At 47.1% G+C, this 17,024-nt stretch overlaps 1 protein-coding gene across 1 annotated transcript in view; it reads right to left on the bottom strand.

Annotated features, from left to right (window-relative positions):
• MYH13 (myosin heavy chain 13) overlaps positions 1-17,024 on the bottom strand; it is a 67,845-nt gene that overhangs the window by 33,635 nt on the left and 17,186 nt on the right. The window contains exons 11-19 of the mRNA XM_017849252.1: positions 16,655-16,773; positions 15,446-15,595; positions 15,181-15,351; positions 13,766-14,075; positions 10,645-10,718; positions 10,467-10,554; positions 3,691-3,808; positions 2,735-2,858; positions 1,028-1,164 (exon numbers count right to left, since the gene is read on the bottom strand). Of these exons, the coding sequence (XP_017704741.1) occupies positions 1,028-1,164; positions 2,735-2,858; positions 3,691-3,808; positions 10,467-10,554; positions 10,645-10,718; positions 13,766-14,075; positions 15,181-15,351; positions 15,446-15,595; positions 16,655-16,773 (1,291 nt within the window). The remainder of the gene's footprint in view (positions 1-1,027; positions 1,165-2,734; positions 2,859-3,690; positions 3,809-10,466; positions 10,555-10,644; positions 10,719-13,765; positions 14,076-15,180; positions 15,352-15,445; positions 15,596-16,654; positions 16,774-17,024) is intronic.

The raw sequence follows: 17,024 nt of genomic DNA, 5'->3' as shown, positions 1-17,024 counted from the left end.
CTCCATCAATGACAGGGTACAGCCTGGGTTTCCGAATGTGACACACAGGGACCTCCACTGCCTGCCTCTTGCTCTAGATTCTAATGACGGCCATTTGCTTGTCGGGCTTCCTCCCAGACCACCCACTCTCAGCTTATGTAGACCTTGCTTCAGGAAGTGCTTTCTTCAGCCGGGCATGCTGGCTCACACCTGTAATCCCAGCACTTTGGGAGGCTGAGGTGGGCGGATCACCTGAGGTCAGGAGTTCAAGACCAGCCTGGCCAACATGGTGAAACCCCATCTCTATTTAAAAAAAAAAAAATTATATATATATATATATGTGTGTGTATATATATATATGTATATATATATATGTGTGTGTATATATATATATGTGTGTGTGTATATATATGTGTGTGTATATATATGTGTGTGTGTATATATGTGTGTGTATATATATATGTGTGTGTGTGTATATATATATATATGTGTGTGTGTATATATATAAACTAGCCAGACATGGTGGTACACGCCTATGATTCCAGCTACTAGGGAGGCTGAGGTAGGAAGGTCACTTGAACCTGGAAGGTGGAGGTTGCAGTGAGTTGAGATTGTGCCACTGTACTCCAGCCTGGATGATAGAGCAAGACTCTGTCTCAAAAAAAAAAAAAAAAAAAAAAAAGTGCTTCCTTCTCGCTGACATCTTCATGCCAACTCCAACCCCCCAACTAGGCTAGGGGCTTATTCTTGCCAGTTCCCTATCCCCCGACTATAACACGAATATTAGGCTTGTCACAGGCATTAAAACCAGCCATGCACGTGTCTGCTTCCCACTCCTTTGTGACCCTGTGAGGCAGGCAGGGTTCATTTCTGTCTCCCCACTGCCATGCAGAGCACCCAGCCCAGGATTGCCGCTCAGTAGATGTGGGTTACACAAATGAAGGAAAGAAAGAGCAAGCACATGGATATCCCAAGACGAAAAGCAGGAAGCGACATCAGCTGCTAAGCAGAGAAGGCAGGATAAGGTGGAGGTGAGGGTCTATGTCACCTCCTCTCCATCATCTTCTTGAACTCCACCCGCATCAGGTACCCCCTGCACACAGCCTGTGTGCGCGTCATTAGCGTCACCAGCTTCTCGTCTCTCATCTCCTCCAAAAGCCCCAGGAGCCCAGCTTTGAAAAACACCTGCATTAAAAGACAGAGGAGCCTTGATCTTTTTCCCCAGCAGGTGTTCAGCCAGGCCCTTGAGAGGGCCTGTTTCTGCCCAGCTCTGAGCCTCAACCTCAGAGCATGGCAGAGGCAGCAATTCCGTTTCCAGGACTTGTTTCCTGGTGACTCTGGTCTCCTCAGTGGCCCCTCCTGGGCGGTGAGGCAGCCTGTTCCAGAGTCTGTTCCAGGCTGGGTGTGGTGGCTCATGCCTGTAATCCCAGCTCTTTGGGAGGCCAAGGCAGGCAGAACATTTGAGGTCAGGAGTTCAAGACCAGCGTGGCCATCATGGTGAAACCCTGTGTGTACTAAAAACACAAAAATTATCCAGGCGTGGTGGTATCTGGGCACCTGTAATCCCAGATACTCAGGAGGCTGAGGCAGGAGCATCACTCGAGCCTGGGAGGTGGAGGTTGCAGTGAGCAGAGATTGCGCCATTGCACTCCAGCCTGGGCGACAGAGCAAGACTCTGTCTCAAAACAAAACAAACAAAACAACAACAACAAAAACCCAAAACAACAACAAGAAAACAACCTGTTCCAGGCCCCACCAACCCACAGAGACCAGTTCTGACAGAGCTCACGTACAGGAAACAAAGATGAGTCCAGAGAGAAACCATGGGATGCGATTGTGCCCAGATCAGAGAGACTCACAGATGCACTGGCTTCACTCTCTTTCTCTGTCCATCCGGGAACGTTGGTCCTACCCTCAGGCCCACTTCACCCACTCCCTCCGTAACATTCCAGGGAAACCAAGCACCCTGTGGGGCCAGCAGGCTCTTCCTTGGTGGGGACCCCCAGCCTGCCCCTTTCTGAGATGTGAATCTTCGGAGGCAAGCCAGGATTTGAAGCTGACCTTTGCCACTTACTATCTATCCATGTGTGACCTTGAGTCAGTTTCTAAACCTCCCAAGAACCTGAAGAGTCAGCGCCACCCTTGTCAGCATCACTCCCACCTCGCTGGATAGTGAGGAGTCAGTGAAGTACGTGCAGGAGGCTTCTCACGGGGCTGATACTCACGTGCTCAATAAATGGCAGCTAGTTTGTCTTTGTCTTTGTTTTTTGAGACAGGGCTTCGCTCTGTTGCTCAGGCTGGAGTGCAGTAGGGTGATCAAGCGCACGGCAGCCTCCATCTCATGGCCTCAAGCAATCCTACTTCAGCCTCCCAGAAGCACTGGGATTATCGGCATGAGCCACTGTGCCCTGCCTGATAGCTGGTTTTATTGGTTATGGTCATTCTTCTCAAGGTGTCCCTGAAGTCCTCTCTACGTTCTCCTCTCTTTTCAGCTCATTCTTATCTCTGGGACACTAGAGTTCCCCATTGGCTTTTCCTATCCTTGCTGCATGGTGAGGCTTAGGCTTCCAATCTAAGCTTCCAGCCACGTACAAACCAATAGGGAGATAAGCTCTCTCTACCTAGACACAGAGCTCCCTTTACCTAGGTGACTGGGCAAGGATGGTCAGGTGGAGCAGAAGGGGAAAGGGATCAGCTAACAAGCAGCCCAGGGCTGTGGGGTTACTAGGGGAGTCCCACCCTCACCTCTGCTCACCTTGGTATTACCGAACCTGAACTGCTCCCGGTCCACATCGATGGAGTTCAGGAGCTTCTCTGAGGCATTTTTGCTATCAATGAACTGCCCTTCAGGGATAGCACTGGCATTGAGGATCCGGTACCTAAGGAGAGAGGACATTTCCCGAATGGATTCCAATCCCTGGAAAGGCTTCATAGCTGAGACCAGGCCTTCTAGAATCTTCTCCTGCTCTAGCCTTAGGAGGAAGTGGAATATTGTACAGCTGGTCTGTGAGATGGGAATAGCTAGGGGCTGATTCTAGCAAGGAGGCCATGGTGGGTGGGAGAGAAGCATGAAAGAAGGAAGCCCAGCTGAGTGCATGGTGGGAAGTTTGCTGTCAGAGGAAATGGTTCTCCTCTGGCTTAGAAGAGCCTTGAAATCAACCGTGACCTGCAGACCTTAGTTCTCCTACTTCTGGAAGTTCCTCTCCTGTCCTCCATCCTGGATGAGGCCTGGATTTGCGCACCCCAATGGCAGCTCAGAGGACAGAGTTAGTCTAGAGCTGCGGGCCTCAGCTGGGGGTAATTTGGCAATGTCTGGAGAGTTCTGATTGTCACAGCTCAGCGGGGAGGGGTGCGGTTTGCCACCACATCTCTGAGTAGAGGGCAGGGTTACTGCTAAAATCCTCCCACACCCAGCACAGCCTCCACAATAAAGGACTGAATGTCTAGCCTGAATGTCCATAGTTCGGAAGTTGAGACATCCTGGCCTAGAGTCACAATCAGGCTAGAGGATCTGGGCTCTGAATTTGGAACCACTTGGGCTGGCCCAGCACTCACTGTGGGCATAGTGTCAGTTCCTCCAGCAAGAGATGAAGTCCGTGGAAACTCTGGGAGGCTTGGGATCTCCCCAAATACCCAGGCCGAAGAGTGTCTTTGGGGAATGCAGAAGTTGCCCTCGGAAGGAGAGAGATACACAGGAGAGAGGGAACCTACCGCTGCTTGAAGTCAGCATAGAGGATCCGGCTAGGGAATCCCTTTCTGCAAATCCGGATGCCCTCGAGGACCCCGTTACAGCGCAGCTGGTGCATGACCAAGTAGTGGTCCATCACACCTGGAGAGAGAACGTCCCGGGGGTGGGCCTGTGACCCCTTCATTTGTTGATGGTCTGAGGCACTATGAAACCCTCCAGCACATCCACACTTGAGTGGGAGAGTCAGTGCCAGCTCCAAGGTAGAGGGCTAGGAGTGGCTGGAGCCTGCCTGCGGGTCCCGCAGTAGAAATAATCCCAACCTCTTGGGGAGATGCTAGCACCCCATAACCATGGCAATAAGAGCCAAAGCATTGTGCTTTCTGTCCTCAGCCCTGACTCTGTAGCAAGGCTGCAAAAGGGGGCAGAGTGAATGCGGGGCGCACTTGGGCTTCCTGTGGGATAACCTGAGATGTCTTCTTGCATCTACACAAGGATGGAGATGGAAAAATCTGCAGGCTGCGGCTGCAGAAGAGTAACCCAGCAAAGAAGAGGAGGCCGGCTGGGCACGGTGGCTCATGCCTATAATCCCAGCACTTTGGGAGGCCAAGGTGGGTGTATTGCCTGAGGTCAGGAGTTCGAGACCAGCCTGGCCAACATGGTGAAATCCAGTTTCTACTAAAAATACAAAAATTAGCCAGGCATAGTGGCACACGCTTATAATCCCAGCTACTTGGGAGGCTGAGGCAGGAGAATTGCTTGAACACAGGGGGCGGAGGTTGCAGTGAGCTGAGATTGAGCCCTTGCACTCCAGGCCTAGGCAACAAGAGTGAAACTCTGTCTCAAAATAATAATAATAATAATAATAATAATAATAATAATAATAATAATGAAAGAAAAAAGAAGAGGAGGCCATGGGAGGGGACCCAGAGGTGGGCTGAAGGCAGGGCGGCGGTCATCTGCTGACCACTCAGCCCTTGCTCTAGGAATTGGGGGAGAAATGGAGCTTGGCTGGAAGGAGAGGAGCCAGAGGGGTGAGCCCCCCTGGGGAGGTAATGCGGGTGCTGGTGGTAACCAGCCTGGGTCAGGCACAGATCAAACTAGGATGGAGAAAATTCTGTCTCAGGTCTGTGTGAGGGGTTAGAGGAGAGGGGCTACGGCAACCTGATGGCTTCTCTTTGTGGACTCCCTAAGTTGCTGGGAGGGGGGTGGGGCCAAAGCTGGTTTTGACTTAACCTTAGAGAAGCTTCTAGAATGCCCACATGCTTCCCTGGTAGTTGTGAGGAGACATCACTATACAATTAGATGATTTTTTAAGGCTTTGGTAGAGCTGCAATGTCAGATACAGTAGTGACCAGCCACATGTGGCTATTTACATTTAAATTCATTAAAATTAAAAATTAATTAACATTTTAAAACGTTTCATGTAAATGTAAACATTTCATGTAACGGTGGCCACCCTATTGAATAGTGCAGACATGGGGCATTTAATCATTTCTGAAAGTCCTATCAGGCGGTGATTCTCTAGAAAAAAATGTGATTAAGAGCAAGGAGAAAATGTCTCAGACATTCAGAGAACCAGCCAGGTGCAGTGGCTCACGCCTGTAATCCCAGCACTTGGAAGGCTGAGGTGGGCAAATCACCTGAGGTCAGGAGTTCGAGACCAGCCTGGCCAACATGGTGAAACCCCATCTCTTAAAACTACAAAAATTAGCCAGGCATGGTGGTGGGCACCTGTAGTCTCAGCTACTGGGGAGGCTGAGTCAGGAGAATCGCTTGAACCCGGGAGGCAGAGGTTGCAGTGAGCCGAGATCATGCCACTCCACTCCAGCATGGGTGACAGAGCAAGACTCAGTCTCAAATAAATAAATAAATAAATAAATAATTAAATAAAATAATTTTAAAAAGAAATTCATAGAACCGCCCATGTGGAGAGAACTTTAGAAATGGTCTAATTCGACTCCCATGAGCTCTCAGATGATGATTCTGAGTGTCCTGAGTGGTTAAGATCCCAGCTGTGCTGTTTACTAGCTTTGTGGACTCGGGCTGTCTCTGCCTCAATGTCTCTATTTGTAAAATAAGGATAATAATGTAGATTGAGCGTCCCCAATCAGAAAATTCAAAGCTTGAAAACTTTGAGCTCCAACCTGCTGCCACAGTGGAGAATTCCACAACTGAGCTCGTGAGGCAGGTTGCAGCCAAAACTGTTTCACGTATACAATTATTTAAAATATTCTATACAATTACCTTAGGGCTATGTGTATAAGACCCATATGAAACAGATGAATTTTGTGTTTAGACTTAGTCCCATCCCAAGATATCTCATTAGGCTCATATAGATATTCCAATAGCCACAGAAATTTAAAGTGTAAAACACTCCTGGTCCCAAGCATTTCAGATAAAGGGATATTCAACCCATAGTATCTATTTCATCAGGCGGTTGAGGATTAACTGAGTTAAGATGAGTATAGGCTGGGCACGGTGGCTCACGCCTGTAATCCCAGCACTTTGGGAGGCCGAGGTGGGCGGATCGCCTGAGGTCAAGAGTTCGAGACCACCCTGGCCAACATGGTGAAACCCTGTCTCTACTAAAAATACAAAAAATTAGCTGGGGGGCGTGGGGTGTCCCTGTAATACCAGCTACTCGGGAGGCTGAGGCAGGAGGATTGCTTAAACCTGGGATGCAGAGGTTGCAGTGAGCTGAGATCGCACCACTGCACTCCAGCCTGAATGACAGTGTGAGACCCTGTCTTGAAAAAAAAAAAGAGAAAAGATCAGTACAGAGGTTAAAATGGTGAAAGCAGGCATGATTAACACTTGCTTTAACCATGTGCCTGAGGCCTCTTTCTTCTTAAGCGCCAGGAGCAGAGAGAAAAAGGCATAATTACAAGAAAATGGAAGCTTCTAGAGCCAGAAGAAAGCCAAAAGGACCATCATTTTATGGTGGGGAGGCCAGAGCTGCCACCATGCTTGCCAGGCTGTCCATCCTGTTAAGGGTCGTGTCCCACTTGGACTGGGAGATCTTTTCTAATTCCTGCAGAGGCATCCTATGGGGTGGCAGGGCCCTGGGGGAGACTGAGGCCCAGAGAGGTGAAGGGCTTTGCGAGGCCGTAGCAGAGCTGATGCGGGACTCTCCTCTCTCACAGGGCCCCTCTGGTTTGTGCAGACTCGGAATCCTGAGCTGAGTTCTCTTAGGGCTTGCCCTGTTTTTCCTCAAACCTGTCCTGAGTTGTTTTCTATCAGGTCCATGTAAAGGGCCTCCTTTGTTTTTGTACCAACGTGCAAAACTTCTAAAATTTCCCTGAGCTATTCTCTCATTTTTCTGCTCCAGCTGCTGAAGGGTTTTTCCTCTTTACTTCTCCAAGTGTATCACTTCCATCCCACTCCTTTCTCCAGCCATTTTCGCCTCCATGGGCAGGGGTGTTTGCCATGCTTTTGAAATATGCTGTATCTTATGATGCTCTGGCATCTTGGGGCCTCGCTGGTTCAGGAGAGACTGCCCTTCCTGGGGGCTAGCTAATTCCAGGAGATAGCAAACAAATTCCCGCAAGCACATCTTTCAGATGCAAACCAACTATCCAAAGCCCTTAACCCCCGACCCCTACCTTTGTCAGGCTCTCACAGGGCTCTTACACTCTGGGCCAGTATTTCCCTGCCCTGGTCACCTCAGGGCCCCGGGTACCGGCCAACTTGAGAAAGTGCCTACATTTTGAAGCCCTGCTGAAACCATTCAAACTTGCCAGTGCTGAACCTGCTTGGCCTGTTCATGCTTCCTCACTGGCTCCATCCCATGGGAATGACCCTCAAGGCTCTGGCCTGTGATTTCTCCTTACTCCCCCACCCCCAAACCCAGCCCTGGTGCTTCCCCTCATGGCCCTCTGTGGCAGGCCCCCTCCTCTCGAGCACTGCGTCTTTTTTTTTTTTTTTTTTTTGAGACAGAATCTCCCTCTGTCACTGAGGCTGGAGTGCAGTGGCGCAATCTCGGCTCCCTGCAACCTCCGCCTCCCGGGTACAAGCAATTCTGCCTCATCCTCCCAAGTAGCTTGGATTACAGGCATGCGCCACTACGCCAGGCTAATTTTTGTACTTTTAGTAGAGGCACGGTTTCACCATGTTAGGCTGGTCTCAAACTCCTGACCTCAGGTGACCCACCCGCCTCAGCCTCCCAAAGTGTTGGGATTACAGGCATGAGCCACCATGCCCAGCCGTGACTGTCTTTTTAATGGTAACCATCTTCTGGTCTGTTGACCTCTCCATCCCTTAACAATAATAAAACCTACATTTAAAAACAGCAGCGAGCCAGCCTTTGGTGAGTCAGCAGCACAGACTTAGCAGGCCCCAGGTTTGCTGCACGAGGAGAATGAGAGGAGTAGAGGCTGGAGCCTGCTCCTGAGGGTTCCCTGTTCAGCAGATGAGCACAGGATCTGTGCCTGTGAAGCCCCGGAGGATTCGGGAGAACTAGCAAACCGCGTATGTGCCTGTGGGTGGGGAGGAACTTGAGATTTGATCGTGGATTGTGATTCCCAGCCCCTGCTCTAGGTGCCCTGGGGTGAGGCATGGAAATCTCCATAGTCTCTAGTCTTCTAGAAAATAAAGAGGGCACACTAGGTGCTGTCTAAGGTGTCACCAGGCTTCTGTATCAGGGTTGGGCTATTCCCAGAAATGGACATGAAAACAGAGAGGTAGGTGCCAGAGCTAAGGAGAAGCAAGCACAACAGAAAAGGACAGATATTTCAGCAACATTTACCTTCCCAAAGAAAAGGTAGGGCCGGGCGCAGTGGCTCACGCCTGTAATCCCAGCACTTTGGGAGGCTGAGGCGGGCAGATCACGAGGTCAGGAGATCGAGACCATCCTGGCCAACATGTTGAAACCCCATCTTTACTAAAAATACAAAAAATTAGCTGGGCGTGGTGGCGGGCACCTGTAGTCCCAGCTACTCGGGAGGCTGAGGCAGGAGAATACCTTGAATCAGGGAGTCGGAGGTTGCAGTGAGCCGAGATCGTACCACTGCACTCCAGCCTGGTGACAGAGCAAGGCTCTGTCTCAAAAGAAAAAATAAAATAATGTAAGCCAGTGGATTACCAAAAGCCTTCCTCCCAGAGGTACAGTTTAAAGCCATCTCCTGCCACGTTGCAGGCCATCTGCTGAGAGAGGAGTCAGGCCACAAGCATGTTTGATTTATGCAAGCGTGTACTCAAAGACGACAGTAATGGAAACGGATTTTTTCCAAGACCTACATAAAAGCCAATGATTTTGTGTGATGCTTAACCAAAGAAACCACTCTTCCCAACACTGGAGAAGCTGGTTCACTGGTCAGGAGGCTGCAGGATACCCCAACTAATGCATATCACAATGATGTAGCTGGTTATTGCCTTTGACTTAGACTTTAGAACCTAACTTTCATGGAAGATACAATTTCACTAACTATACCACACCTGGCTATTGGGGAGTTAAAGTTTCTAGTTCTGAGTGACGACGATGATGATAATGATAATAATAATAATAATAATTAACATCCAACATTTGCTGGGTGTTCACAATGTGCTCAGCCCTGTTGTAAATGCTTGACTTGCACTTACTCATTGAACCCTCACGACAACCCTCTAAGATGGGTTAAATGAGCTGATATTTGCAAAGTGAGTAACCACTTTATGACTGCTTATTGAAGAAGGAAATAATAGATAAAAATGCCACTTGTATCCTTGTTTTATAGACAGAAAGCTGAGGCAGAAAATGCTCAGATGCTCTGCTTAGGGCCACGTGGTAATAGGAGAACTATTTTTTTTTTCCCCGACAATCTATACCTCTGCTTACTTGTAATGTTGCAGAGGCAGGATGTTTAATTCTGAGCTGGGAGGCCCGTGTTGGGCATAGAACAGCTCAGCTGGTGAGTGCACTACCTCATAGGCACAGCTCCACGTCGCAGTTGGTTTTCCTCTTTGTGACAAATAACACTGAAAAAGCTAGACTCCAAGAATGTTCGCAAATCAGGATGAAGTGACGGTGAAAGGAGTCCTCTATTGCACAGGGTTCTATATTTATACATAGTCTCTGATTCTCAGTTTTCTCATTTATAAACTGGAGATCAATACGTGTATCTTGCAGAGAACTGTTGCAAGGATTCGGGATAATATAACAAAGTGATTGACATGAAGTATGGCCTCAAACAGTTGTTACTGATGCTAGTTTGATTATGGGATACCTAAGATGATTATTTACCTAATGTAGTGGTATTTAACTTTGGGCTAAAGGAGGCCAACACAGACTTCATCTTATGAAAGCTGTGGACACACAATATTTTGAATAGGATTCCATAGTAGGCGTGCCAGATAAGATACAGATGTGCCGTTCAATGTGAATTTCAGATAAACGATGGATACTTTTTTGGAGGAAGTATATTCCAAATATTGCATGGGTCACATTTATATTAAGACATTTTTCATTGTTTATCTGAAATTGAAATGTAATAACATTTAATACGGCATTCGGTTTTTAACATTTTTGTGGTCACATAATAGTTGAACATATTTGTGGGGTACACGTGGTATTTTGATACAAGCGTGAAATGTGCAAAGATCATATCTGCATAACTGGGATATCCATCACCTCAAACATTGATCATTTCTTTGTGTTGGGTACATCCGGTATTTTTATCTGCTAAATCTGGCAACCCTATTTCAGAGACCGCTTTCAGAAATGATACAGACCATCACTCTTTCCAAGAGCACACCCACAGAATTCTGCATTTATCTCAGGGCGTCCTGTTCTGTTCAAATACTTGGCAAGATCTCTGGTACTTACCAGGAGTCTTGGTCTCATTGGGAATCAGACATCGTACAAAGTGAGGGTGGGTGCTCCTTAAGTTAGTCATCAATTTGTTTAGATTTTCCTGGGACATAAACCAAAACAAGCACATTTAGCAAATGCCGTTTCACTGGGCAGAAAAACAACCGGATGTGGAAGCTGCCAAAACACCAACCCTGAACACGGCCGACACAGTCTGGAAAGAGGAGCCCTTCTTCTTCCCGCCCTTCTTGCTTCCCCCGGAGTCGCCTAGAGACAGACACAGAAGGGCATGTCAGATGTATCCCAGAGGACCCAGCAGTGGGCTTCCTGAACCACCCCTTCCCAGTCCCGAGTTCTGGTTTCCTTTTGACATGAGAGACCTGAGGTTTTGTTGCGTTGTTTGTTTGTTTTAGACAGTCTTGCTCTGTCCTCCAGGCTAGAGTACAATGGCACAGTCTTGGCTCACTGCAACCTCCACCTCCCAGGTTCAAGCCATTCTCCTGCCTGAGCCTCCCAAGTAGCTGAGACTACAGGTGTGCACCACCATGCCTGGCTAATTCTTGTATTTTTAGGAGAGACAAGGTTTCACCACGTTGGCCAGGCTGGTCTTGAACTCCTGACCTCAGCCCCCCAAAGTGCTGGGATTACAGGTGTGAGCCACCGTGCCTGGCCTGTTAGTTTGTTTTTAAAATGCCTCCAAACTACCCAGGATTGAGAACCCTCAGCTTTATCATTGTGGGAACGAGGTGGGAGTGAGGTGTGGGTAGTATTTAACTGAGAGTACAACTTAAACTCTCAGTATGAAAGGGAAGTCCTTTCCTTTAGAAATCAGACCTGAAAGCAAACTGAATAATTCGCAAGATTGAGATGTCCCTCTTAATGTTTGTAGTTTCTTTCTTTTTCTCTTTTTGTTTGTTTGGTTTGAGACAGAGTCTCACTGCGATGCCCAGGCTGGAATGCAATGGTGCAGTCTCGGCTCCCTGCAACCTCTGCTTCCCAGGTTCAAGCGATTCTCCTGCCTCAGCCTCCCAAGTATCTGGGACTACAGGCGAGCATCACCATGTCCGGCTAATTTTTGTATTTTTAGTAGAGATGGGTTTCACCATATTGGCCAGGCTGGTCTTGAACTCCTGACTTCAAGTGATCCGCCCACTTGGCCTCTCAAAGTGCTGAGATTATGGGTGTGAGCGACCACGCCTGGCAATGTTTGTAGTTTCTTTCACGAATTTACCTCCTTTTATTCTTTAATCCCTGTTTATCTCTAAATGAGTACGTAACTGAAAGTAGTAACACGGAATTTTCTCAAGAATATTTTATAAGTTGATTTGTTTTTCCTTTCCTAAAGGAAACAACTCAACTTACCATCTTAATTTGGAGTCTACTTTTTCCGAATGACTCAATTTTCTCTGATACTTAATCAAGATGTAGCCTTGGGGGAAAATGCCATGTCTCGGTCTCCCCCGTCTTCCTTTCCCTTCACCCCACTTTGTCCCCGGCGTCTAGCATGAATCTGTGTTTGGACTGGGGAAGGGAAGGCAGAAAAGCCACTTCCCCAAATCCACATGAACACAGGGTCTTATGTTAGAGTTGATGTTATGTCTAGGTGAGTTTATGCAATGTAGTTACAGAGATATTGTGATCAGATTCAAAGAAAATGATTTTCATCATTGAGGTTTACGTATGTGCCCATTTCCCATTTATTGCATTCCCTTGCCCAGAGGATATTAGGCTTTCATTTTTAAAAAATAATCTCATTGTCTAATGAATAATTATATTTCATATAGTGTATTAATTTATTAATTGTATGCATTTAAAATGGCATATAATGTTAAAACTCTATGTTGGTAACTATTTAAAATTATATTTACTGGTAATCTTAAAAAGCGATACTGGCTTGTGTTACTTATTTATTTATTTGAGATAGGGTCTCACTCTGTCATCCAGGCTGGAGTGCAGTGGCACAATCATGGCTCACTGTAATCTCAGTCACCCAACCTCATGTGATCCTCCCAGCTCAGGTTCCCAAGTAGCTGGACTACAGGTCTGCACCACCACTTCTGGCTAATTATTTTATTTTATTTTATTTTGTTTTGTTTTGTTTTGTTTTGTTTTGTTTTGTTTTAGAGACAGGATCTCTATGTTGCCCACATTGGTCTTGAACCCCTGGCCTCAAATGATCCTTCCGCCTCAGCATCCCAAACTGTTGAGATTACAGGTGTGAGCCACCACACCTGGCCCCTGTGTAGCCACTTTGGGAAGGAGTTCAGAAGTTACTCAAAACTTTGAACACAGTTGTCATATGACCCAGCAACTCTACTCCTAGGTACTGTATATACCCCAAAAGAATTGCCAATATATGTTCACATATAAACTTCTATACAGATGTTCATAGCAACATCATGCTGAGTAGCCAGAAAGTTCATCGGCTGATGAATGTGCAGACAAAATGTGATATATTCATACAATGAACTATTATTTGTCTGTAGGAAAGAACAAAGTCCTGATACATGCTACAACAGGAACAGACCTTGAAAACAGTAGCCTGAACGAAAGAAGCCAGACACAAAAGAGCATCCAGTACATAATTCAGTTTACACGAAATGCCCAGATAGGCAAATCTACAGAGATAGAAAGTTGATGAGTGGTTGCCAGAGGCTAGGAATAGAAATCTGCTCATGGGGACGGACGCGGTGGCTCACGCCTCTAATCCCAGCACTTTGGGAGGCCGAGGCGGGTGGATCATGAAGTCAGGAGATCAACACCATCCTGGCCAACATGGTGAAAGCCTGTCTCTACTAAAATACAAAAAAATTAGCCAGGTGTGGTGGTGCATGCCTGTAGTCCCAGCTACTTGGGAGGCTGAGGCAGGAGAATCTCTAGAACCCGGGAGGCGGAGGTTGCAGTTTCACCTTGTTGGCCAGGCTGGTCTCAAACTCCTGACCTCAAGTGATCGGCCCCCGCCTTGGCCTCCCAAAGAGCTGGGATTACTGGCATGAGCCACCGGGCCCGGCCAAAACCACTACATGGTTTTAAGGGGGAATTTTATTATATGTGAATTATACCTCAATAGAAAACTATTAAACAATGTGATGTTGACTATCTTGGCCACTGAGAAGTCCTGTTTACCTCCATACAGCTCTATCTCTGACAGAAGAGGAAGAATAAGAGCAGGAGGAAGAAAAATGGAGCTGAAAGACAGAAACATCATACTCAGCTGAAGCTCAGGTCTGATTACTGCTTCTTCACGAGCAGCTCTGGGTTAGAAGTAATTACATAGAACGTCCCACAGAGGGAAAGAAATGATAGAATTTTACCTGTGTCTGCACCAGCATAGTTGGAAAAAAGGAAGGAGAGAAGCTTCATTGCAGACTTCTGGTACAGCCCCACCACAGTCTCGTTCAGGGGGTCCTTGTTCTTGTCGAGCCAGCCGGCAATGTTGTAGTCCACGGTGCCGGCGTAGTGCACCAGCGAGAAGTGAGCCTCAGGCTTGCCTTTGGCAGGCTTGGGCTTCTGGAAGTTGTTGGACTTTCCAAGATGCTGGTCATACAGCTTGTTCTTGAAGGAGGTGTCTGTTGCCTTGGGGAACATGCACTCCTCTTCCAGGATGGAGAAGATGCCCATAGGCTGGAAAGAGGATAACAGAGTCTACACCTCCACATATACTAGTGCATACCCACGCTCCATGGTCTGGAGAAGCCAAAAGAACTTCTTTGGTGCTTTCGCTCCGGTACTAGGAACGCTGGCATGTACGCTCTGGGGGAGCAAGTCTCTTGGTCTATTTGGGGGATGACCAGAAAGTGCTAGGCATGAAGTATGTGCTTAATTAATAGCTGCTGAACAAAAGAATATAGGATGAAATTATGTGTGTATAAATGTAGCACACTTTTTTCAATAGGTTTACAAAAAAAGTAAAGTTTCATATATAGCCATAAAGTAATGTGAGTAATATTTTTGAACAATAATGTCTCAATTTCTTAGTAGCCATCTTAGGAAGATATACTCATTCCAACATGAGCAGTGCTCAAATGTTATGAGAATTCCTTTTTAAAAAGTTAATGTCGGCCCAGCATGGTGGCTCACGTCTGTAATCCCAGTACTTTGGGAGGCTGAGACGGGCAGGTCACAAGATCAGGAGTTTGAGACCAGCCTGGCCAACACGGTGAAACCCCGTCTCTACTAAAAATACACACACACACACAAATTATCCAGGTGTGGTGGCAGGCACCTGTAGTCCCAGCTATTCAGGAGGCTGAGGCAGGAGGATTGCTTAAACCTGGGAGGCAGAAGTTGCAGTGAGCCAAGACCGTACCACTGCACTCCAGCCAGGGTGACAGAGCAAGACTCCATCTCAAAAAAAAAAAAAAAAAAAAGTTAATGTCCACTCCTGTTTTCATAGTTACATCCCTCCAAGAGCCACACTGCTCCACGGTTCTGCCTGCTTGGGTCTTTGGGTAAGTCAAATAGGTAAGAAATGCCACAGTCCTTACTGGGGTTCTATCACATTCTTGCAGATAACTGAGCCCTTGGATTTTAATGACCCATAAGCCTTTTTAAGTGTCAGAACAGATTTAGGACATTCATTCTCTTTGCACAAAGACATTCAGTTATCTCTCTGAAGGCTTGCAGCCTGGGGGCTGGGGGCACCAATCTGTGAGCAGAAAAGAATCAGAGCAAGAAGGGGAGGGTCCCCACCAAGGAGGAGCTGTCCTGGGAAGCAGTATCTCTCTACCTTCTCGATGAGCTCGATGCAGGCAGCCAGGTCCATCCCGAAGTCAATGAACTCCCACTCGATACCTTCCTTCTTGTACTCCTCCTGCTCCAGCACGAACATGTGGTGGTTGAAAAACTGTTGCAGTTTCTCGTTGGTGAAGTTGATGCACAGCTGCTCCAGGCTGTTGAACTGGGTGATTCAAATATCAAAGAATTTGAGTGACCTTGGAAAATACATTGGAGATGCAGCAAAGCAGACAAGAAAGTAGAAGGCCACAGCTCACATCAAAGATCTCAAAGCCAGCAATGTCCAAGACCCCGATGAAGTACTGCCTGGGCTGCTTGGTGTCCAGCTGCTGGTTGATGCGGGTGACCATCCACAGGAACATCTTCTCGTAGACGGCTTTGGCCAGAGCACCCACCGAGTTGGTCACCTTGAAAATGGATCACCCACTCAACCCTTGAGTTAGTGTTTCTATGGCTGCATTAAGTTGAAACATATGAAATTGACTTGAAAATCAAAAGCTGTTGGCTGAACATGGTGGCTCACACCTGTAATCCCAGCACTCTGGGAGGCCGAGGTGGGCAGATCACGAGGTCAGGAGATCGAGACCATCCTGGCCAACATAGTGAAATCCTGTCTTTACTAAAAATACAAAAATTAGCCAGGTGTGGTGGCATGTGTCTGTAGTTCCAGCTATTCAGGAGGCTGAGGCAGGAGAATCACGTGAACTTGGGAGGCGGAGGTTGCAGTGAGCCAAGATTGCGCCACTGCACTCCAGCCTGCAACATAGCGAGACTCTGTCTCAAAAAAAAAAAAAAAAAAAAAAAAAAAAAAAAAGAAAATCAAAAGCAGTTGAATATTGGCAATTTCAGATCATTCAACATAATATTAAATATTTTGTGAGGTGTTTGCCCAGCCCACGCTGTTCCCCTTTCTTTGAGAACGATCATATTTACAAAGATATTTTTCCAGCAACATGGTGATAGCACATGACTCCAGCCCCTGGCCACACTTAATTAGACCCGAGGTGAACACTTGATCCAGGTTGGATTAATTGAGTATCTCTCCTAAGAATTTGGAATTGGGATCAAAAGACACTGGTTTCAGTCTCAGGGTGAGGCTGGAAACACAGAGATATAAACTTGGGAGCTATGGGGTGGCCACAGGCAAGAGAGGTCCAGGAAACTTATCTGCTTAGCAAGGACACAACAGAGGAGAGAGTCAACAGCCCATGAACCCCAGAGGAGCTGGAGGGAGGCTGCCTGGCTCCAGTGGGCTCTTCACTTTCTAATTCCAGGTCCTCATGACGTCCAATGGGCACTCAATGATTTGCATTCCTTCAGTTGCCTCTGAAGCCTAAAAATGATTTTTCTCTTAATGTGAAAGCTGGTTTCATGTGCATTTCTGATACCTGCAACTGAAAGAACTGTAAAATAATGGCTCAAATAACAAAAGATCTCAATCAACTGGATCAGAGCATCTCCATTACCTGCTGGACATTTTGCCCTTTAGTGACATATTCATTCCCAACCTTCACCCTCGGACAGCACAGGCCCTTAAGCATTTCTGCAGAATTCAGTCCCATCAGGTATCCGGCTTTGTCAGCCACTGAAGGAAGAGAAAAAAATGGCATCATGCAAAAACAGTAGCTGCTAGTGTCCAGTCAGCCCCTGGCTTCTCCCAGAAGTGTTTCTGTAATTCTCTTAGATGTTTTCATGTTGTCGTATCTGTACCAGGTCTGGACTTGTCCACTGAAACTTCAGTCCCATAGTCCAGGGCCCCATGGTTCTCAAGAACTTCCAATTTGCCTCCTAGATGCAACTTTTTTTTTTTTTTTTTGAGACGGAGTCTCGCTCTGT

The sequence above is a fragment of the Rhinopithecus bieti genome, unplaced genomic scaffold (genome assembly GCF_001698545.2).
Source record: "Rhinopithecus bieti isolate Rb0 unplaced genomic scaffold, ASM169854v2 scaffold_31527, whole genome shotgun sequence".
Lineage (NCBI taxonomy): Eukaryota > Metazoa > Chordata > Mammalia > Primates > Cercopithecidae > Rhinopithecus > Rhinopithecus bieti.
This window is presented reverse-complemented; position numbering and strand designations above follow the sequence as displayed.